This window comes from Dromaius novaehollandiae, chromosome 22, assembly GCF_036370855.1.
Source record: "Dromaius novaehollandiae isolate bDroNov1 chromosome 22, bDroNov1.hap1, whole genome shotgun sequence".
NCBI classification, from domain to species: domain Eukaryota; kingdom Metazoa; phylum Chordata; class Aves; order Casuariiformes; family Dromaiidae; genus Dromaius; species Dromaius novaehollandiae.
Window position 1 is genome coordinate 7,185,718 of NC_088119.1, and position 23,778 is coordinate 7,209,495.

General features: G+C 47.3%; 1 protein-coding gene across 1 annotated transcript in view; it reads right to left on the reverse strand.

Annotated features, from left to right (window-relative positions):
• ASIC2 (acid sensing ion channel subunit 2) overlaps positions 1 to 23,413 on the reverse strand; it is a 507,727-nt gene extending 484,314 nt beyond the window's left edge. Inside the window, exon 1 of the mRNA XM_026099448.2 lies at positions 22,811 to 23,413. Coding sequence (XP_025955233.1) covers positions 22,811 to 23,374 — 564 coding nt within the window. The 5' untranslated portion in view covers positions 23,375 to 23,413. The remainder of the gene's footprint in view (positions 1 to 22,810) is intronic.
• Between the last annotated feature and the right edge of the window lie 365 nt (positions 23,414 to 23,778).

Here is a 23,778-nt window from a genome sequence, read left to right on the forward strand (position 1 = left end):
TAAGCTAATGCAGCTATACAGTCCCACCTCAGCGCAGAGAGGCTTTGGGTTTAAACCTGGGTGTCAGCTGAAAGCATCTCTGAACAAGAAAACTTGCTCATCCAGTGGGAGAAAGCACAGAGCGTAGAGCCATAAATAATGCATGGGTCCCTCACACGGAGTTCGCCTCAGACTTGCATTCCTCAGAGAGTCAATAAATACTATTTTTCTGTTCTCTTCTGTGTTTCCATTGAACGGTAGGCAGCTCTGGGAGAAGGGAAAGTCACTCAGAGGTGCTCTGCTAATCTGCTTTTACATCCTCCTCCTCCTCTTTGCTCCTCTTCACTGCCTTTCTCGAAAGCCTGCCTATTCCAGCGCTGCCAGGCGGGTGGTATCAGACAGGCAGCATTGCTGCCAAGGTCCCCCGGAGGCTTGTAGATGCAGCTGGGTTTGGGAAACAGATTGGCTTAATGTGTTAAACTAAATGCAGATTTTAGAGCGCATAGCAAACAGGGCAAATTGCAGCTCAGCAGCCACTGTGCCTGCGACTGCCGCCTCCCAGGAAAATGAGGCAGAATCGTTCAGCTGCTGGGAAATGACAGGAGACAAAATGTGGATTTCTCTCCAGGTTAATGGAAATGCTTCCCTAAAAGCAGGCTTGAAACTCCCTGGGGCTGCTAAAAGGGGGAATCCAAAACTCACAGTTGTTAAACAAGTGCCTAAAATCACAATTCATTAGTGTGGCCTTTCAGGTTCCCAAAATACTAATGAGTTGTTCAGAACCCTAAACTGCTGATGAGGTGTGTGAGACCTACAAGGAGTGCCCAGGATGCCTTTATGCTATTAAGACCATTCAGAGTGAATTGTTAACAGAGTATCCAAAAAACTTGGGATTACTTAATGAGACATTTAAGTCTGAGGGGATAATTAGGTCTTTGAGACCCCAAATCCACTAACAAGGTGCCTGGGACTCTGATCCCACTGATGCTTCTCCAAGTCAATTTTTTTGGAAGCACCTCGCAACATCGAACTTCTGCTCCTATTTTTCCCTTGCACTGCCCTCATCCCTGCCTGGTCACGTGGATCAATAAATGGAGAGTAACTCTGTTGAAAGCCAAAGTATGGAGCAGTGTCACACTGGCATGAATTTCATCCTCCCTGGAGCACGCTGGGATGACTTTGCTCTACTTTAAATCTGACCTGATTTTGTCCAAATAGCAGCTGTGTACAAAGGCAAAGGGATGGAAGTAGAAGCTTTGGAAATCCGAGTCCAGTTTATTGGTCAAAGGCTCCTGCCCACAAGGATTCAGAACTGCTTGAAATTTGAGTCTTCTCTTCTGTTTGCTCCTTGGCTTTCCTGACACGTCCTTCCTGAGCCCATGCTGTAGCCTTGGCTTTCTTGGCAAAGAAGAAAGGAAAGCAGTCTCTATTAGTCATCACATCATTTGCACAACCATCAAATGGAAGAAGTAATTAACTCGAACATGTTTATCTACACTAATTATGAATTTGCATTGCTCTCCCTATCAGCAAAGTAGATTGGGCAATCTCTGAAGTATTCACATAGTCGATACATTTTTATTTGTCCATGAGTCCTGGATCTTCGGAAGTAGCACGTTCATTCCTGGTTCTGTTTACACCCTTTCTGTCTCTCAATATCCTCCTGAAGATCTGAGGCTTTTGGGATTTTCACTGGGAGGCCAAACACCTCCAAGTCTGGTAGAAAGGATACCCATGGGTAGCCTTTGCATTGGTTCTTTACCTGTGTGCAGTGGTATGTTAGCATCGTGTGGAGCCAACATGACATGGGCTGTCCCAAGGGCTTGCTGAAGGTCCTCTGGGCATGTTGGGGGCCACATTTCCAGGTTTGATCTCTGGAAAGACAACGAATCTGGTCTCAAGGCTGCTCATCAACATGCAATCAGTAAACCTCTGTTTGCTTCAGTTCTCCATCTGGGCTGTGGGACAGTAATCTCGCAGTGGGAAAATATAGTGGAATGCTTCAAGGCAGAGGTGGCTGAGATTATGTTTGGATTTTAAGTGAGATTCAGCTGGGCAATGATTTCTCCCTGGGATTTTCTGCTCTATTGGTAAGAACAGGTCAATCCTAGTGGCTGCTAGGACTTTCTTGTAAGACTCCCATTCGGAGTACTCCCTCTTCCTGACACCACAGGCTGTGCATCTCACCTAATATACTTGTTTCCTAGTTTGCTTCCTCGCCTTAAATTGTATTGGAGGCTGCTGGGATGTGGGCAGGCTCTGTGCACCATACAAACTCCCTAGAAAATGCTCCAGTGAACAAATGTTCATTAAAAAGCAGTGAATGTGAATTATAACTGACTGTGTAAAGGTGCTGGTGAATTGACAACATACGCACACAGTCAAAACGAATGATCTGGAACGCAACAGTAAGAGATGGAAAACTCTGTCACGTCCTAGTCTGACACATATCTCAGCGGTGATGCTGAGATGTTAGCGAGGGCAGAGTCATCATGTTTTTGTCCTGCTGCATTTTCACTAGCGTGAACCTTTCACTGCTGACCAGGAGAGGTGATTTCAGTGTCCAGGTGAGCTCCAGCAAGGCCACCCCACCCTTTCAAATAGCATTCTTGTACTCTGTACCAAGCAGCCAGCCTGGTTTTACTTTCTAGTCTCTCTCTCCTTCCTGGCTGCACTGATTAATCAGAGCATCCCTCCTTCTGCAGTCGGACCGACCGAGATCTCGTTGGCCTGGTCTGTGAAGTCTTCTTTATATCAGGTGATCTCTAAAGTCTCGCACTGGAGGTGAGCGAAGCATTAGGCGAATCTAGCGAAGCACCAAGGGGTTTCCAGGGTGCTAGGCCTGACTGTAGCACAAAGTGGTGTTGGCAAGGTCATTGCTTTCCTTGCCTGGAGTAGAGCTATTGAGCACAACATTCTGGATTCAAAAGGAGACTTGCTGTAGCAAAACAGACTCAAAGCAAAATCCCAGTGCTGGCACTGAAATCGAGAAGAGAGGAGGTTGAACTGCACATTCAGCATGAAGCTAAGATGTCAGTCCCAGATTTGTGAGATATTATCCCCCAAGTCAACAGAAAGTGAGTCTTGTTTAGTCCACATCTGGACCTTGGTTTGTCCTAACTCTGTGTATACCTGAGTCATCTGAGGCCACCCTCTCCCTTCAGGCATCTCAGTGTATCTTTCAAGGAAGCTGGTTTGCAATTTAAGGCTGTAACACAGCCCTGAGCAGGCATGTTTGATGTGGCTTCAGGTTTGCCTGTGAATGTTTCCACACAGCTCTAATTAATAGCAGCAACAATCACTTTTTAGCCCTGGGAATGGAACCCCTGTGGGCAGAGCAAGAAATTCTCTATCTGTTACCACAGCTTTGTCTCTCTAGGAAACCTTAGGGCAAACTTCCAAATTTCTTCCCTCTTTTGCTGTATATTCCAGTCTGCTCTGCAGCCCGGCAGGGAAGCCATGCTTTGTAATGAAAACACAGTGCATTTGCTCTCACTTATTTATGGGATAATAGACCAGGTGCTCTGTTTCACAAGACAATAATCAGAGTTCCCAGGTGGATGAAATCAAGACCAAGTAATTCATTTCTGTGGAGGCAGTGTATTATTGTCTTTTAAAACAAGGTTTCCATTCTTTATCTCTGTTACATTATGAGTAGTGGAAAGCTGGATGGGTCAGAATCAATCTAGCTGATGCTTCCCCCCCTTCTCTCCCTTGCTGCTCAGAGACCCTTAAATCAGACAGAAAATTATATTATTTTTAAGCAATATAGCACAGAGACCATTCTTCTGATCCACATTTGTACCATGTCTAGTACAACAGCATTCCAGGGGCTCATAGATACTATATCAATACAAGTGATAAAGAAAAATCCCACCACAGCTGGTGTCCTGATTTCAGTCAGACTGGCTGTTATCAAAACCCTCATAAAGTTCTTGCCACCCCTGGAAGGTGAAAATATTGAATAGTGCTCAGGGCTGCCCTTGGCTGTGCCGTTAACATGCAAGTGAGCAAGGCTTAACGGAGATTTTCTGCAGTACAGGTGTCTCACTCATATTCTGGGTAGTCTTTGCCAGCAACATGAACACCTTCAACCGCAGAAGCTGGTTCAGCCTCCACGTGGGATCCTCCTCTGGCGCTGAGCAGCAAGAGTTAGCACCTGATGGACCTGCACTAGGAGGGACTAAATGTTAATAGCTCCATTCAGACACAGCTAGGGCTTGAATTAACCAAATATATTTCCTGATCTGATGAGTTGTCTGTTAAAATCCTCCTATGGCCAAGAAACATAGGATTTGCACTGTGTGCCTCCAAGAGCTGAGGGGAAAGAGCCTTCTAGGACATGGCTGCAGTGTCCCTGGTTTCCCAAGTATCCCACACTGCCAAACCCAGACCGGACATGCCTAATGCACAAGAGGTCGGGCTGGCGGCCAGGGTTTCCAGAGCATCCGAAATATCAGGGTATAGATGCAAACCAGCTCTTCAGTAAAGGAAAATTATGGTGTGCATCAGCTGGACAGGTTCTTGAGTGCAGCCTCCTCTGTTACCAGCAGCCACATCATATAATCCCATCTGCAAGGGATGATCCTATTTTAAAGCTTGCTAGGCTTTTTATTGCCATTATTCCTACTGAGCAGTTACTTCAGGATTTCATTCCTTCAAGCATTAAGGAAAAAAAAAAACTTCTAACTTCCAGCATAAAGTTATCTATGACCAATTTATACCTATTTGCTCCAAAGCCACATCATTATTTCGCTTAAATAGCTCCGCTTCCTTCTCAGTGCTTATCCCCTGGTTGCATTTCCACAGAATAATCACAGCCCTTCACACAGCCTTTGCTTTGCTAGCTTAAACAAGCTAAATTCTCATAATCTTCCCTCCTAGAACAGGTTCCACTTTTCCTTAATCCTCCTCGTAGTCGCTCTCTGTACCTGTTCCAGTCTGGATTCAGCTTCTTTTGAACACGTGACTGGAGCTGTTCGTTCTGCAGTGGCATTTACCACTGCTTTCTCCAATGGCATTAGCATATCCTGATCTCTGCAAGAAATAACTTGGCAAAGGTCCTTGGCAAGGTACACAAAGTTAAAGCAACCACTTAAGAAAAAAAACAGTCAGGACTTCTGCCTTGTGATTCTCATAATTTATATGTCTCCACAAAACTTCTCAAATATGGACTGCTCGGAGCCACCGAATGCATCGCCTGGGATCAACATGAACAACAGGAACAGGCAAGAATGTGGCAGCAAGAAGGTTTTTGTTCAGTGACATTTGAGATCTGTGATACTCCTGAATCTCCTTCTTTTACATCTCACACCTGTGCAGTCTCTTTCTACACCACGGAGTCCACTGCTCCTGTTGCAGGTTTATACAGCCTTCAGGGAGGGCTATGTTTTAGCAGGAGTGATCAGGAGAGGAGAGATTTGGCAACATGGGGCTGGTCAGGTGCGGAGAAGTACGACACAAGACAGGTCCGAGGACATGTGTTCGTGACCAAACCTGTGTCACCTTCAGTCTCTGCATCTCACCAGCCCTGTGAAAGACCAGGTTCTTGCAAAATTCTCCTTTTACCAGTTCTGGTTAAATTGCTTTTAGTGGTGGTTTCTAAAAGTGTTTTCTGCTGCTTTGAAGCCCGGGAATCAATGCTGCTCTGTGCCCAGTGCTGCTCTAGAAAGCCACATCAATGTCCTGGTTTGGCAGTTTTTCACTGCCACCTTGGGCAAATGTAAATGGTTTGAAATGAGGCAAAGCTTGTGTGGCGGGGGGGCAGGGAGTTTTATTTATATGTGCTGTGGAAACAGGGATTGTGATCCCATCAGGCCAAAGGCTTGGGGAGGCACAGATATGATTAATGACCCGAAAGTGGAGCCGAGGCTCCTTGGAGCCAAGGGCAGCCGAGTCGGGAGGAAACGCTGAGCCGGGGAGAGGGGAGGCGAGCGGGGAAGGGGATACTGAGCTCGGGAAGAGCTGCTGAGATGACAAAGCTGAGCTGTCTGTTGGGGCAGACCCAAGCCTGGACATGGCTCCGTATGTCCTGGCCTTTTTCACTGTACAGAAAAACGTTTCCTCTTGGAGTCAGCGTGGAGAACGTTTCACAGCATTTTGGTGGCATGAGGAGGGATGCTGCTTCTGTGCTCGGGCCCCTGCGTGTCTGTCTCTAGGCATTTGTATTTCTTGCCCTGACTTCATGCAGTGGTGTTACCTCCAGCTGGCCTGGAGGCTTCCGACAGGCTGAAGACGGTTTTGTGAAGGCAAGTTCAGCAAAACAGCTCCCTGGCACAGGCTCCAAAACGCTGTCGTAGACGTAACCGCACAAGCTAACAGAAACCTCCTCTGCGGAGCTGAACCTGCACCACTCCATGGGGCGCGTGCAGGCAAATTTGGTTTCTGAAGAGGGGAAAAAAACTTTTACACTGCACTCCGAGGCCTTAAACATTATTATTCCCTGCTGAATGCAGGTTAAGGGAGGAAAACAGTGGTACATTTCCCTTTGGCTCTTTTGCGGCTCTCATAAAGGCGTATAAAAACAATAATGATCCACTCCAGCGCTTGGAGCAGTCAAGCAGTGATGAATGAGCCCCAGTAAAACATTTTTGTCTTTGCCAAGGGCACTCTGGATTATGCTTGAACCTGTTTTAACCTCAGCACTTAACCTTCTTTTCCACAAAGTTGCCCCTGCATGGCAATGACCATGATGGAGCTCAAAATAACAAGGCGAAGGAATGGATCCCTGAGAGGAGAGGAGTATTTGTTTCATAGCTGGGTTTGCGTTTTTAAGAAATGTAATTTAACTTGCTAAATCCCAGAATTTTAAAGAGATAGGAAGATAATTCTAGGCTATTAGTTAGGGAAGAAGGAAACCCGTGAAATTCAGCATGGAAGTATTTTTTTGATGACAGTCTGGCGTGAAAAGTATCAAGAAAGAATAGAGCTAAGCGTTATTTCCAGCAACTGAGGCTCCGACCTTCAAGATGTTAAAAGTCCCTCACCCCCTCAAACTCAAACACTTTCTTGCAGTCCAGGGGAAGATCACGTGGGAAGCTGAGCAGGCAGCTGAAGTTGTACCTCCCCACCCTGAGGTTGTCAGCTCAGACCATTAGGCATGCTTCTCCTCTCACTCTTCCATGCCCGTCTATGCAATACAATTTTGCAGAGACCCCAGAATAAACCAGTATGAAAAGCTAAGAGGCTGGGTTACCAGAGCAGTTTAGATGCACCCATGTGATGCTGCACTTGGGGTAATGTTCGTGCATCTCTGGAAAACATGTTAGCTCGAGGAAGAGCTTCATGATGACACAGCCACACTGTGTCTTGTTTTACACATCTTCTTCCTCCTTGGACTGACACGAAGACTGACACAGTTCTTCTACCCGCAGCGAGGCTCCCCAGCTCACAGTGCCACCAGGACACTGCTCACCCCCGCTGCAAGTTGTTCCAAAGGACCAAAGGCACGTGACATCTCACCGGTGTGTCACATATGACATCTCACCGGTGTGTCACATATGCCAGCTCACTGCTGCTTGTGAAAAATGAGCTGAACATGTCAGCCTGGGCCCGAGGGAACGTCTCCTGTCGCGGTCCTTTGCCTGCATCTGGCTCCTGCAGCAACTGCAGTGAACAGAAGAGACACCAGCTTCCCCGATCACAGCCGGCCCCGGCACCCCTGGGCACAGCAGGCTCCATCTCCTCCCCCTGCCTCTCCCCGCTTGCACTGGGAAGGTAGAAAAACCCAGCGTCAAGGGACTGCTAACTGTCTCCCAACTCAGGAATGCAGCTGCTGATGCAGCAGGATGCAAGTCGCTCCCCTCCAGAGCAGCCCAGCTGAAAATCCCGGGAATGCGGGTTCCCTCCAGAGTGGCAAGCATCATACCCATCTTGCTGGGGCAGTGGTGCATTACTGCTACAATACCAGCGACAATAAAATCGTCCTCTGCATCACTACATCACCACAGTCCTCTACAGTCTGGTGAGACAAGAGGCAGCATCTTTGCTTCGCATCACATTGCCGTAGCCTGAGGGGGCCCCTGGTTGCGCTCCCAAGAGCTAAAAGGTCTCACGCTTGGATGTGCCCGAACGGAAAGCCAGGAGAAACCATTGCAAGCGGGACCATGAAATACTGCAGCGAGATGGATCTTCTTAGGCATCCAGCTTAGAGGAGGGGCAGACAGAAGGTTTTCTTAGCAAAGAAGCTAGCTTCGAAACAGCTTAGAGGCTGTTTTCTGTTTTCATTGTGTTTAGCGTGAGGCTTTTTTGAAAGCGTGGTGAGGCTGTGTTGAAAGACAAGTGTGATTACGAGAACATACCTGACTCATACTATGTATTTCTCCTCCTGACAGAAAAAAGCATGGGAGGACCAGAATATACAAGCTAAAATGGCTAACAATAACGGTCTTAACAGTTCACTGACATCTCTTCTTCAGGTTCCCAGACTGCTTTGCAAATGGGGAATGTGCCCATATCTGATCTACAACGAAATAAATGCACAACTCATTTCCCTGTCCCTGGTGACTAAATTGCCCTTGCTAGATCTCTAGAAATGGTTTGCCACATGAATTTACCTGAGGTGGCTGCACCTTTTCTTAATGCCTTGCAAGGGGTAAGATTATTTTGAAACATGGGAGGGAAATACGCTGCACTTAATTGTACCAACAGCCAATGGCATATAAAATGGAGGAATAAGGCTTAGAAATACCGCTCCACGTTTAACAGCCTTCCAAAATGGAAGGGAGACAGACGTTTTACTTAGCTTCTGCAGGTGCCTGCAGGCTAAGCAGCGTCCCTATCTGGGGTTTGCAGAGCTGGGGGTAGCTGTGGATGCTCAGGTCCGTTGTGTACCTGACTTGCAAATATAGTAAGGAAGGCTATCAAAACAGTTTCTGAGTGAAGGTATCTGAAGAAAAATCTGTCTGGTTTTAATACCTTCCAAACGAGAATGGTGGATATTCTTACGTCTCTGCACAAAATCACAACCCCCATCATTCTCTGAAGCAGATAGAAATGAATCCCCTCCCATACTTAATTTTTAATCGATTTTAAAAATAAATGTTTAATAATAAACAAACCAGAGAGACAGTCCTTGCCCCAAGGAGCTGACAAATTTTATCGCCAATGCAAACAGAGGCGTGCGAACAGCGTACCGGCGCGATGCTACGCAGGCTCACAGATGGGCAGGCGGCTGTCGCGATGCTTCCTACCTGTGCCCTGAGGAGCACAACACAAATCTGCAGCCAGCTCATACATCTCGAGTCCTGCAGTGCACCGCAAGCCGGCTCTGGCTCATGGGAATTACGCGGTCTGAGCTAGTTTGTTGGACGCGGTCTGAGCTAGTTTGTTGGAGGGGGAAAGTGGTCAGCCGTGAGCTGGAGTTGAAAGGGAGAGTGTTAAGCTGGGAGAGGACCCTGGTGAGACAAAGCAGAGTCATCCCTGTATGTGTTTTTGGCTCCTCTCTCAGTCCTCCACTGGCTTTGCGTAGCCATGCTTGCATCGTCTTTGCTGATCAGTGCCATGGAGAGCGATCTGGTCCCCAGACCGAGCTGTGCCGGGCGACTCTCAGCCACACTGCTTGCGCTGCGCGTGCCGTGGTGCGAGACGTCCGCTGCTCAGCGCCTCTGCTTCCCGGCCAGGGAAATTAGCTGCTGGCTCGCTTCAGATGGGAGCCCAAGAGCTAACTATCATGGACATAACAGGAACAAACTGGGAACCAGGGCTCTGAAGAGGGAACCGGTTTGACCGCAGAGATGCACCCACAAGGGACAAGTCCCTGGGCCCACGCTTCTGCTCTGCTTTTACTTCTTATGTCCTGCCGGCACAGTGAAAGGGCACCTTGAGGACATCCTCTGAGTAGAGATCATCCCTGGCTGATGGAGAGCAATATTTCTGCTCGCAGCCTCCGGCGTGAAAGGTGGAGCAGAGGGTGCACCAGGAGCAAGCCTGAGGGGCTCCATTCAGCAGCTGTCTGCCTTTTCCCCCTTCTTTCAGAGAGCCATGGGAAGCAAAGTGTAAAAAAAGTCATCCCAGGATGATCAGGCACTAATTGGGCTTGCAGAGCCCAGCACAAGGCGTTAAAATGGCTTAAACTCTCATTTTTCCTTCCCTTTCCCCAAGTTGAGGAAGGCAGAATCAAACTCGTACCATCTGTTTGGGCCTCAACTTAAAATAAAAGGATGTATCCATTTTCCCAGCCCCTCTTCTGCATTCCCACCCTCTTTCTAAGGGATGGGGTGCACGCAAGTACTGCATGAACCACCCAGTGCAATGAGGCTCTGGTCCCCAAGAAGTCCTCTCTATAGTCCACCTGTATATACAGCACTCTATTCCAAAGCGATGCTACAACAAATCAACACGAGCTTGGACAACATGTGGTTAACAAGTCAGCCTGCAGTACCTGTACCCCCAGCAGAAACTACAGTGATAGCCCAACAGGTTGAGTCGTGTGTGTATAGGTAGACATACGCATGTGAATGCTTCGTTACCTACACAGTGAGCAGAGGAGAGCCTGCTCGGCGAGGATGCAGCTGCTGGGTTTTTTTGCCTTTGTAACACATCCAGGGCTTTGTGCAAAAACTCGTCATGAACCCACTAAATCTCGCTATGTGTTGCTGGAACGAGAAGCTGTGACTTTCATCTCTGAAGGCTCTGGCCTCTATGATTATTGTTGTAAATGCACGGGAGAAAAATGAATGATTTACATAATTTATGAGAAGCAAATAGAATCAGTTGTTCTTGAAAGAGCAGAATTAATGAAGCTGGTTTTCCTGAGGATGTGGGTATTTTGTTTTCTCCCTCTGCCCCAGGTCCCCTAAGGACTCCCTATGAGGCAAAAGCAGAATAAGCCAGAACTAGCTAAATCCACAGCCATGTATCTTCTTCCACATGCACATACATTTACCTCTGGGTTGTTTCTCCATTTCCCACAGGTAGTACACCCCCCTGCATACTGACTTTCTCATCATCGTGCTGTCTGTGCTCTCAGGGGAGTGTAATCTGGCTTGTTATTGCCAGGCTGCTTTGGGAGAAAGTGGGGCACGTTTGGTGGACAGCTGGTCGCTGTAAAACAAAATGTGTAATATCAGTGTTATCTCTTCTTTTTCCTCAGTGGACATGAGTTTGGGTCCCTCTCAGGTGCCAGTTTTCATGAAACTTGTAGAAACCTCAGTCTTTGAGACTTCTATGGCTCTTACAGATTGACTCAAAATTAGCCAATGCTTTTCAAAGTCCTTGAAGGAAATAGATGAAAGGCAATTGCCGAAACCTTCTATTATCAGGAAAAAAGCCTAAAGATGAACTATCTCCAGAAAGCTCAGAGGATGGTCTTTCAGAACGCACCTTGCACTGAAAGATGTCCTTTGATAGACATGTGTGCTCGCTTGAAAGCAGAGCATGCTTCCTTCTTCAGAGAAAGCCACACAGGCATTTTGGACATCTGAGATGTGCCACATGTAAGCACATAACTCAGAGCTCACCTTTACTGATAGTTTCATGTGATCTTTTGCCCCCCAATACCATGTAAAATAGAGCCTGGGATGCACCTGACCTACTAGTCACGAGTTACAAGCCCTCATGTAGAGGCTCCAAGTGGTGGAAAGTCCCACAGCTCTGGGTAACTCTTTCCATTGCTTAATTTAGAACGAGTTGAAAATCAGAACATCCATTTAATGAGACATCCCAGGGTTTTATCATTTGGTTTTGCTCTGAGATTTTTTTTTAAATTAATTTAACGGAAAATAGAAATGCTTTGAGACAAAAGGCTTTCATTTTTCTCATGGGAAATCTCATCTCAGTCAATGTAACTTTAGGAAAGCAATTTTTTGCTTCCAGATGGCATTTTCTGATGGAAAGTTTTCAATGGAAATGTTCGGAACAATTCCAGGCTCATCTGTTTATGTTTCCAAATCTCATGGTTGCTTCTGATGCGAATTTGTTTTTCTTTAAGGCAACCTTGAGGCTCAGCTTTTCCATGTCACAAACACATTTTTCTCCCATTTCTGTCTCACCTTCCCTCTTCCCCTATTGCTCTCCCCTTTTCCTTTTTTTCCTCATTTCACCTGCCACTTCAAACCCTGCCGTGCACAACCCCTCCAGATACACCACACAGATTGGGATTAGGGAGCTGACAACCCCAGCTCAACCTGACACGACATGTCAACACACCCAGAGATGAAACACAAGGTTTTGAACACTAGCACAGCCAGCAGAGAAGTAATTTTTTAGAAACTTCCAATCCTTTTTGCATCAGTACCAAGAAGACCATCGTGCAGTTTTCTAGTATCATGCACAAACTCCACAGAAAAACCCTTTCCCTCCTCAGTCTGTTTTCCCCTGGAGAGATGCACATGCACAAAGACGACAACATCATAGGCCTGATTTCCTCTAAGGATCTTTTTGCACTACCAAGTGATAACGAGAAGAGAATTTTTTCCAGGGAAGGATGCAATCATCAGGGCTAATAGCCTGACCTTGCTCTCATTAAAGTCTTTAGTCAGGCAGACTCCGCTGGGATCCAATAGGAATAGGATTGGCTTGTCAGCCTGAGACTCGCTTTCTCCCTCGACTCTTCCTTAATGGCTGTCTATGCTAGTCCATCTTCACAGGGACAGCATCCCTCTGCTGTCATGTTGTTTTTGTTCCTGTAATTACATGCACCCTGCAAAAGACTCATTCCAGGTAGTGTAGAGCAGCAAACAGCACTTGTGCTAATTCAATTGCAATCTGTTGTCATTGCCTTGACAGGAACAAATTCATTTGTTATTCGTGTGGATGTCATACGCATTCCAGGAGATGCTCCATCATAATTTGCCATTAGGTAATGGCCACTTAAAGTGTTTTTGGAGCATCTATTAAAGGTTTGATGGTGGTGGGATTCATTAAGGGCTGGAGTACGAAAAATGAAGCAGTCAGCTAACAGGTATAGGGCTCACGTCGGACACACCGACTCTTTATCTTCATGTGACATCGACCCCCTAGCTGGTCATGCTACTTATGAAAACTGGCCCACCTTTTTGCATAAACATTGTTTTAGATGGGAAAATTGTTTGAGAGGCAACAACAGTGGGCAGATTTTGTGTCTTGAAAAACGGAAGAATCCCCAAACCTGAGATGTTTCAAAGCAGAAGTTTAATTATGTGATTCCTATAACCAGCATCACATATTAGTGTAAGAGGAGATCATGTTCTGTTCTGGGGAACATATCCCAAGCAGTATGTCCAGACAAAATGGGAGCCTCCGAAACGGCAATTCCCCGCAGGCTTCACAGTAACATTTCTGGTTCGTATTTTCACAGGAAAAAAAAAAAAAAGAACCCTCTCTGATATCCTTGTTCAGCTGCCACAGGTCTTTCTAATAGCTGGAAAACTGTGGAGGAGTTAACAGTGCGACTAACACTGCTGTTTTGTGCATCATAGGCAAAGATGGATCACACATGCTGCTCTTCCAAAGTAGCAGGTGGCAGTGGAAGGAACACAGCCTCTCTAACGGATGTCCCTCTATAGACCATCCATTTCAGTGCCAGGGAGCAGTGAAGCGTGGTCTTGAAAGTCTAGCTTCTTAAGGGTTAAGCTTACATTAATTCCTCCCACTGGTCATTAGCTCTTCTCTGCAATCAATTCAATGGATTTAGTTCTTTTTTGTCCTGCCTATGGCACACTGCAATTACGTGTGTCAAGTGGCATTCCTCAACGGGAGGCAGTTACACACCTTTCTGTGCTGTACCAGGGCTTCGGCTCATTATTTTCACCTTGACCTGGGGGAAGTAAGTCACCCTTCATGCTGGCAGAGATTTGGACCCTGGAAATATTATGCTGCCTAAAAGTACATGTAGTTAAGTCATAAGAGAGCATTTGCTTGGGTTATTTATGCTCATCTCCTTCCCTCAGACAGTGAGGTGAGCAAACCATCTGAATTACTCCCGTGGGATTCAGCCATGTGGCTGAGGATCAGGAATCCTGGTGAAGTCCCTGCATGACTGTCCCCCGCTGTGTGAGCACAGGATTTCAGAGAGCATGGAAAGAGGACCTGGGTGAAATGTGAGACAAGAAGTTGTCTAAATGGATTGTTTTGACGTTCTTCCTTCAATAATGTCAAAACCTTTGAAAAGGCAATCACTTTTCTAATTTCATGCCCATTTTTATATTGTGTTAATTCATAAATCAAAGTCTTATCATCATTGAAAATGCCACCCCACTAAAATTTTTGACTTTCAGCATGTTTTCCTGAGATATTGAATGAAAACAAACTTTGAACTTTTAGAATCCCTCAGGACAAACTCCATTTCCCAAGAAACTCACACTGGAAGTGAGATCTGAGCAAACTCATGACTGATTGAAAGAAAAGCCCTTGGGCTGGTCATGAAGCTCACCCTGCCTGGGCAAAGCCTGGAACCACCTTCTCATGAACAGGTCAAACTGATTTGGGCTCAGATCAAGGAAGCACCAGGTGAGTAGATTGAATTTGTCTTGGTCTCTGTCACTTCCGATTTTCTTTCCAAATTACCATCTCTGGGAACCAGTGCAACAGAGGAAGAAAAAAATGTCAGCAAAGAACTGGTTCATCTGACAGGAGCAAGCAACTGAGCAAATTGTATTGTACTTAAAAACACCTGGATAGCCCAGGTTCCCTTTGTGACTAGCTCCCCTCTGGAAATCTAACCGAATACAGATTAAATTTCCTTTCATCTATTTCACTGCGAGCAAATGTATGTACATTTTCCATTACCATTCACTTCTTCACTTCACAGCTCCCTGACTTAACACACAGGCTAAACCCTTTATTCAGCAACAACAACAACAACAAATGATCAAAACAATTCAGCTTTTCTTCAAATAATGGAATATGCTTCAGTTCTAAATATTCACGGTTGGGTGGAAATTGTCTCTCGATGGGCCCTGAGCGTACTGGTGTCAATCTGTTTAAATGACTCACAGTCTCTTTTTACCTCCAAGGTGCACTTTTGCTTCCTGGTACTGGTCTCATAGACTAATCCGTGGCAGGTGGAGACAGACATGTCCACCTCATCTGGCTACATTTTCAGTCTTAGCTTGTTGAGTCTGTGGTCAGAGTTAAAAAGTTTCCCCGCAGAGATTTGCAGGTCTGGAAATCCTAAAGAGCTTTTAGAAGACATTCAAGTTATGCTCATCCCTAAATAAAGGATACACATTTAAGCATTTGAGGGCTTTTTTATTTGCTCTTGGTTTCAGAGGGTGTTTTCGGTTAACCTCTGAGCAGATGCAGGTGGCAAAATTGCTGCTGACTTTCGTAACCTGCAAATACAGCCGCAGTTCACGTGTTCCAGCATCTGGAAGCAAGTGGAGCACCTACGTTCTCCTCCGCACCCAGCTCTCCCAGAGCTGCGCTAATCTTGTAGGCAAGAAGCAGCTTCTCATGGGTGTCTTTTTCCAAAAGGACTTTTCCTACAGAGAGACACGTGACAGGGAGTCTAATTGCTCAAAGGTATCCGAGGAACCCGGTAAATCAAGGATTCAGGCCGTGGTCTTCCATATCTCAGGCCGGCACCGTGACCATGCTTCCCCCATGACGGACTAATAATGCCTGGTTCTGCTGAGGCAGCCAAGCGGAGTCTGGCTGGCACACCAGGCATAAATTATTTTAACAAACACTTTTCGAAGGTGTAGGAGGGACCCGCCATGCAGAGCTCACAGACACCGGGCTCTGCCAGAGCAGCCTTAGATGCCTCAGACGACCTCGCTGTCCCTGCTGCTGTGCAGCCGGCTGCTCTCCTCGGAAGCTGCGAGGCATGTTTTCTCAGTCAAGAGGAGCTGAATGCTGCATCTGAGGTTTTTTTCTGGGAATCTTGGATGTCTCCTTCCAAAGCAAACAGGGATGGTACCAGGAGATGGAAAAAGACTGGGCTCACTCAAAGAAACAACAAGATTCATTAAGGAATCAGAGCTATGAACGCCTCAGATGCTTGGTGCAGAGACAGTGATCAACAGCAGTGCTTTTTAGGGCAATCCTTTTCAGAAATGTGAACTCTAACTTATATGCGAGGATATAGAAGCTCACAGAGGGGAAGGTAACTACCTTCCAAAATTGCCTCTCTTTCCTGATGCTCTCAGTGAAGCCTGAGGGTGAGTTGAGCATGAAAAACTGAGACACCCAATAAACAGCAAATGGGTACAGAAGCAAGCAGGAATGCATCCAGTTTTTACTATAGGATCATAGAATAAATCATGCTGGAAGGGACCTCAGGAGGTCCATGCAGGCCAACACTGAAATCAGACCTGTTTTTTCCTTTAATCAAGCAAGAACTTCTCCTGTGTCAGCTTATGACCACTGGTTTTGATTTGTGACTACTGCATTCCACAGAGGTCATGGAAACTGAACCACGATGGTCAGGTCATTGTGAGGAACATTCAGAGTAAACTCAGACAATGTTTTCACAGCAGCAGTCACATCGTGTTTTTCAAATGTGGCACCACTGCACTTGCTCAGATAAGCACAGAGATTCTGTGAACGTGAACATCTGGAAAGTTATTTATTATTTGTCACAAAGTCTCCAAGAGGGACTGGCATAAGGTGTTTGGAAGAAGGTCAGGACAAACTATGTAGTTCCTATTGGCCTCTCCATAGGGAAACCATGCCTTTATATATACATATATATATATGTACATATGTATGTTCCTGGTCTTTCCTGGCCTTCACTTAGAGTTTCTGGCATGACTAGATTTACGTCCACTTCATATAGAAAGAGTGCAAGCACATCTGAATGCTTCCTTTGATTTTACCCTTCCTCCACTGCAGACGGCTAGCTATTCCCAGGAAGCCTCAGTCCAAGACCAGTTGTCAGGGAGACCCTGTGAGATGAACTCCGTTAGTCACAGAGAGCCACAGGCTAAGGAGACAACAGGACGCAGTAGCTGAAAGATGTTTATCATCCTTGTTCTATGGTTTCCACAACCCGGCCTCTTCACAGCTTTCCAACGGCTTTGTTCTCACTGTCTCTGGGAGAAAGGCAAGGGCAATTTCTCCCCATTTTTCATGTAGAACAGCTGAGGTGCAGGAAGCCAGACTTAGAGGGATTTCCACCGCATAGGGAATCCCCATGCGATTTCCAAAAAAAGTCTATGAAAGCTCTGCAGCCCTCACAAACAGATCCTCTGTCCTTGCAACTCTAATGACATCCTCCTTGCCCAGGTTTTCTTCCTCGTCTGAGGGCACCGGTCTCTAGCCAGTCTCAAGGCTGGCATTTGCATTTTGCTTAAGCTCCGGATGCCATTTTGAGTGTGAATTCTTTGGCAGGTGTGGTAGGAACTGGGAGCAGAGGCGCTTTCTTTCAGCAGCCTGATGAATAATTGTGGTGAAGGGGAATCACTTAAAAGACGAGAGCAATTCTTTCTCTCCCTCAAACTAAGTGGCTGGGTATGCAGTGAAAGCCAAGGCCATAAGCAAGGGAAAGCTGAGCCCACAGCTGGCTCTTAAACGGAGAATTGCTTTGACTTTCCTCCTCCAGAGCCTTCACTGTATCTCATCTCCCTTTGCACTCGCAACCCTCCGATCTCCAGCTGTATTTGATACTTCAGCTGTGCTCATTTCTGAAGCATCTCAAATCTTTAGATTATTTCCCATTTCAAACCACTAGTGAGGGAGGGAAGTGTGCCCAGTCAAGAAACAGCTCAAACTGGGAAAAAACACAGACCTTTTTAAAGAAAAACAAGGAAGAGTTTACGACTGTGCTGCTCAGGTCTTGAGTCAGACCAATACCTCAAACACGGTTCACCCACATCCCAACTAAATGACTGCCGCATTTCTGAATTGCCTTTCCTGTGGGAGTTGTTTCATCCAGCGTAAATGCTTTAAATATTAAAGGACTTGAACTTATGTTTGCCATAAAAAGATCCCACTGATGTTCTACGGCCTTCTTTTCTTCTGATTTTAATCCCAAAATCCTTTCTGGACCCAAGAAGCTTTTTTAATGAAGAGATGTTCGTCACAATTGGCATCCTCTCATGAAAATTTTTGGTGAATTTTAAAGCACTATCCTACTACTGTGTAATAAATAAAGGAAATACAAATCCAATCATTCTACAGCTAGATATTTGAGAGACAGAAAAACTTAGTCAAGGCAAACCTTGGGTAGAATAAGGGCCTGCATTTCTCAAGGACATGGTTAATACATCAACCAGACATCTGTGACCCAGGTGCAATCCACATCCCCTTAGACGCTCAGCTGAGGCACCTTCAGCGGGAACGTCTAACCCCAAACTCCCTTCTTTGCCTGTGCAACAAAATGCAGTGGTGTGTGCAAACTGAAGACTGCAAAAGATTTGCTCTTTGCTCTAGAGGCAAAACCCATCTATTTGTGTGAAAGATAGCACAAAATCCCAGATCTCGTTATGGCATCCGTAACAGACTCTGAGGCAAAGTCTGCAAAACAGCCACGATTGATAGAAAGAAAAAATACAAAAAGAGGTAATGTTTGTCCAAATGAAAGAACCACCATTCTAAAGTTTTTTTCTTGAGGAAAGTGGAAGTTCTATAATAGAGGATGAGAATGGACCAAACAGACCAAAAAGCAACAGCTGTTTACTAAATACTGCACTCATGGACACACTAGAGAGAGCAGGCGGGGAAAAAATGTATGAGGAAAGACAGATTGACAGATACTTGTGTCTCAAAATAAATGTATTTACATGAGGTGCTCTCCATTATGTGGACACTGTCTACCAGTAAGAAAGTGTGTTGAAAATAAATGAGTTGTATCCTTAGATTGTCATGGCCACTGAAAATAGACATCCAGCAACGAAGGCATAGCAGGCACAAGCTAAGTTATTGTGCTACCGCTGAAATGAATTAGATGTGTGAGGAAGCACACACTATACATTCCTTTTAGCAAATGACATGACAGAAAAAAGGACTTACACACCAAAATGCACCCCGCTGCCATCCTCTTGAAAATACCCGGCAAGGCTTGGCCGCTGGGCTAACGTCCTCAGCAAGGTGGCACTGAGATATCCCGTTGCCCCTGCTGCTCGTGGTCTCCATCACTCAGGTTATCCACTTAGTCGTTCCTCCTTTTGCACCATGGGGCCAAGGAGTTTTGACAGGCTTGTCTGCCCTGTTACTGCACACATTTGCTGTGCTACACACAGAAATCCCCTGCAAGACTCCCTTTGCCGTTGCTCTGTTCATCCCAGGCTGGACCAGCAAAGGACCATGAGCCAAGACAACAGGCTCAGGAAAGAGGCTTTGCTCCAGCACATCCATGGAGATACTGGGAAATCAAAATCACAGCTGTGTGTCTGGGGCTGACAAGCCACAGCTTTGCCATTCTCAACATCAGCAGTAGAACGGGAAGACCTTAATGGCACAAGGCTGCCCGAGCAGCGTGAGCACAGCTCCTCTAGAAAAATGCCATCTCTGAGGTCATTTTTCAGCTGAGACCTCCTGGGAGGAGCAATGCACACAAAAAAAGGAGGGGATTTCCTTGGCTGCTGCTGCTACCAGGCTTCCCTACTCCAAATACTCTAAGGGAATGGGTTTGCTGAAGTGTATTCTGCCAATCTGCTGTTTGTTACTTTGCCTACAGCAGAGGTTTGCATTACCTTATCTGCTGTTCAATGCATTGCAATGCCAGCTTAGGAATCAGCACATACTCCGCTAAGTCCTCACCATTCCCTTTGGATGGCTCTTTGCAGCAAAGCAGGGGGGGACTTACTCCTCTAAGCAGAGCGTAATATGAGTAACCATTGTCGGAGAGACATTATCCTGAAGGGAAGGAACAGAGTGTGTAAGGAAAGCACAGCCCAAATCCTGTTAATAAATCAGTGACAGAGAAAAGAAGAGGAGAAGCGGAGGAGGAAGGAGGTAAAGTCATGTTTTCCCGTGTGTCAGCAGACTGCCCTTGCAGCTCCCACTTTCCCATGCAGCACAAACACGGTGTGCAGGTTGTTACAGCTCTGTGCTGGGGACACACTGCACACAACACACACACATACACCACGAGTGACAACTAACCGGCGGGCAATATTACACCACGTTCTTCAGTAGTATTTCATTGCAGAGTTAAGTGTTTTGATGCAGCTTCCTACTGCAATGCTCCTGCCTTTTCTGCTCCCAGATGCCTGAATCTGCAGAGTATGAAAAGAGAGCTGGTGTCCTTCAGCACGATGACATGTTACAAAACTGCTCTGAGATTTACTTCATGTTTCCTAACAGGATGGTAAAGAAATCAGACTTCAGTGATGGTGCTTCGCCTCTTTGCCAACTAGCAATGCAGTGGGAGAGAGTGACGGGATGTCACGCAGTCTGTGTGCAAAGTTGCAACAAGTCCTTGATGTTTAAGTGCAAAATTCATCCAGAACTCAAGGCTCTGATTCAGCATGGAGGCAAGTCAAAGGCATTTACCTCATGCTCCCTGTGGAAAGACCTACTCAGCTTTCAAGCAGACATTTTTTGCTGCCTGCTGTCTCTTAGAGGTAAAGTCTGGATGGAGAACAGGACTGCTGAGTTGCTCCCTGGATCTCGCTAACCTGAGGGAATGCCTGGAGTCTGTAAGACCAAAACACCTGCATGTACCTTGAATCACTGTGTTAGGCACAGCAAGCAAGGCTACGAAGCCACTGTGTTCTGGATCATCTAGGAGCTGCTTGGTGGAAGGGACTGAAGTATTTCACCGCATTTCAGATATATCAGTGCTGAAAAAGGATCAGAAAGTCCCTTCTGAAAACAGTCCAACACACCGTAGCTCATTGCAAAGAACCTCCAAGCCTTGTTTCTGAAACACTGGAGCACTTTGACAGGGACAAGCATTTTCAGCGCATAGCACCCCATCCTCTCCTAGCTGGCCCCAACCTGATTTAGCAGAGCAAGGATTTATAAGGCAGCCTGAGAAAGTTTTGTCTTTCTGGAAACTAGTGCCCCCATGGAAAAGTCATTGTGTCAGAATGCAGCTATCAGCAACCACACGGCCAGGGCGATCACACCCCGCCGTGTCCCAGGGAGGCTGCCAAGAGCTCAGCTGAAAACAGGACCTGTTTTTTAAGTCACACAGATGTTTTGAACATGCTGCTTGCTTGCTGGGTTTGAGGCTTTTGCTGTTGGCTGGTACCTATTGCACTGTACAAGACCGAGAAAACTGCAGGCAGAATTCCCCCCTCTGCCCACTCCCTTGCTGTGGTGAGGGGAGGGTCCGTCCATCCTGCTGGGATCTGTTCTCCTTGTTCCCCCATCTCTTCTGTCCCCTGGACGCTTGCATCTGTGTCTCCTGTTCTATCCCATTGCCCAGGTTTAGTCATGCACGGCTTTTCTTTGGCAACCTTTTCTCTTACTGTCTTTCTTGATACCTTTCTACGACTTGAGTGACCCAGGCTTTTCTCAGATCTGCCCGAGGAGCAGAAGGGAAGGAGCAGTCTGCCTGGACGGGCAGGATGGATAGTGTGGCAGAGGCAGGCACAGACCGTAACAGAGACATAAAAAGAAACGTTCCTGCTCCGACCTTTACAGAGAGCACAGTCCATGCAGTGCCAATGACTCTGTAGCATGAGTCAGGTGGACTTATAGGCTGGGAGATCCAGAAGCAGCAGAGACACAAAATATTCCCTCCTCCTAGAGACAGACAAAAATCCTGACGACAAACTAGAGCATCGCGAAAGCCGCTACGGCACCTGTCTGTTTGCAGAGCAGTGAGTAGGGAAAAGCACAAGCAGTGTCGGTCCCAGAGAAACACCCGGCGGAAAGCTGTCACCGTTACTGACTCCTGGGTTACCGAATCCCCCAACCTGCCGAATCGGTGGAAAGGGACTGGCGAGCACGGCCTGAGAACGAAGTACAGGCTCAGACCCCGGCACGCACTGACAGCTCTGCTGATGCGGGAATCAAACCACACGCCTGGGGAGAGCAGACCCCTCCGGTCCTTCCCCTCCTCCGGTCCTTCCCCAGCACGGCACTGTCACCTCCCACCCATGGGGACACGCCACCGCTCCTCCCCGCTGCCACCCTGCTCCCAGTATTGCAGTCTGCGCGTGTCATTACTCTTCCAGGCAACCTACTTTTTATTTTTATTTTAGACTGATACTTTTTGCCAGGCAAACTGCAGAGGCCAGCCCGCGCTGCCGTCAGGGTGTCACCCAGAATCCGTGCTGCGAGCAGTGCTTGCTTCCCGCAGGACCTCCGGCTAACCGGCTCGCTCCACCGCCCTGCCAGCCCCAAAACAGACTGGGATCACATCAGAGCCTGATTTCTTTTCTCCTCTTCCTTTGCTCTCACTGTAACACAGCACCAGGAAAGGACCCAGCTGCTGCCCACATTGCACAGCAGACTGGGAGGAACAAGCAGAAATATTTCCCTTCCAGTTAGATCGTAAGCCACAATTTCAGCAAGGCTACCAACACCCGGGGAAATACCGCTGCATAATGGACAGAGCTCAACACATCCCCGAAACACCTGCCTTTCTCACTGGCCTCTTTCCAGTCCTCTCTTTAGCTGGATAATATTCACTGACCACCGCAAGAGACCCTCACACCCCCTCCTCCACTCAGCGCGTCGGCAGGACCCGTCTGGCACCCTGGTCCGGCACCGAGCAGCCTCCTCGGAAGCATCGGCCTGTCTGGCAGCGGGTTGCTCCTGCCGACGAGCCCGCTGCAGGGCTGGCTCCTGGCCGCGGCCGTGGAGCAGCGCGTAGAGGACGCCAGCAAACAAACTTCAACCCAACAGGCTGCTTCCTCCTCCTCTGCCATGCCAGAGCCTAGCAGACACCGTTCACCCATCGCACCGTGCCCGTGCAGGTTGCCCGTGACCTCAAATGCTGCCTTGGCCCTGCACCACCACCGCTGTCTGCACGCCCGGAGAAGAGAACAGGAGCAGCATGTCTGCTTATACTCACAGTTTTGAAGTCCTCGTGGCTACACTCCTGGCCTTTGAATTTGCAGTACAGCATCATATCCTTCAGGTCATGGCCAACCCGTGCCAGGAACTCCTGCATGTTGAAAACTTTCGGTTTATATTGCTTAAAGTTGGCCTTTTCCTGGAGAATGGCTAAGACAGCCGGGTCAGCCAGGTGGGGGTTGGGGATCTGCAGGTTGACGTCAAGCAAAGCCAGGAGCTCTCCAGCGTGGTACAGGTCGTTGGTGGTGAGCCGGGAGAAGCGAAACTCGTTGAGGTTACAAATGGTGACAGCAGGGAAGACCAGGCTGTTTGCGACTACCTCATCCACTTTGGTCACGTGCTGGTAGGAGAAGTAGAAAGCCACCCGGTCTGAGCTCTCCACCAGGAGCAGACCCAGCGAGCCCACGAAGGCCAAGGTCCAGAGCAGGCGCCGAATGGTCACCGGCCCGTAGACGAAGACGTGACGGATCCCGTGGAGCGTGGAGGTGTTGGCAAAAATCTGGATGCTGGAAGGCTGCAGGCTGCCCATGCTGCCCTCGCTGGTGCTGTCCTTCAGATCCATGTGGGATAGTTGGTTCAATCCTGGCAGGGCTTTTTGGGTCAGTCTCCAGCAAGTACTGAGGTCCAAATCTCTCCCCTCCCCTCCCTTCCCCTCCTGAAAGTAATTAAACCCTTATAGGGGAGGGAGAGAGCAGGCGAGTCTTAGGCTAGCTGCTGCGAGTTTATCCTACAAGCTCAGCAGTAGCTTCGTGGGGGTAAATATTTATATAAAATCCATTCAAACTCTAGCTCTTGATTTCCTCGGCGCGATAAGAAGGGCTGGTTTTATTTAGGGAGACACCAAGGTGATGTGGAAGAGATGTGGGTGGGAAGCGAAAGCTTAGCCAATGGAGATGAAGTCCTCCCCCTGCACACACACACATGCACACACACACACGCGCCCAACGGAGAGGAGATTGAGAGAGA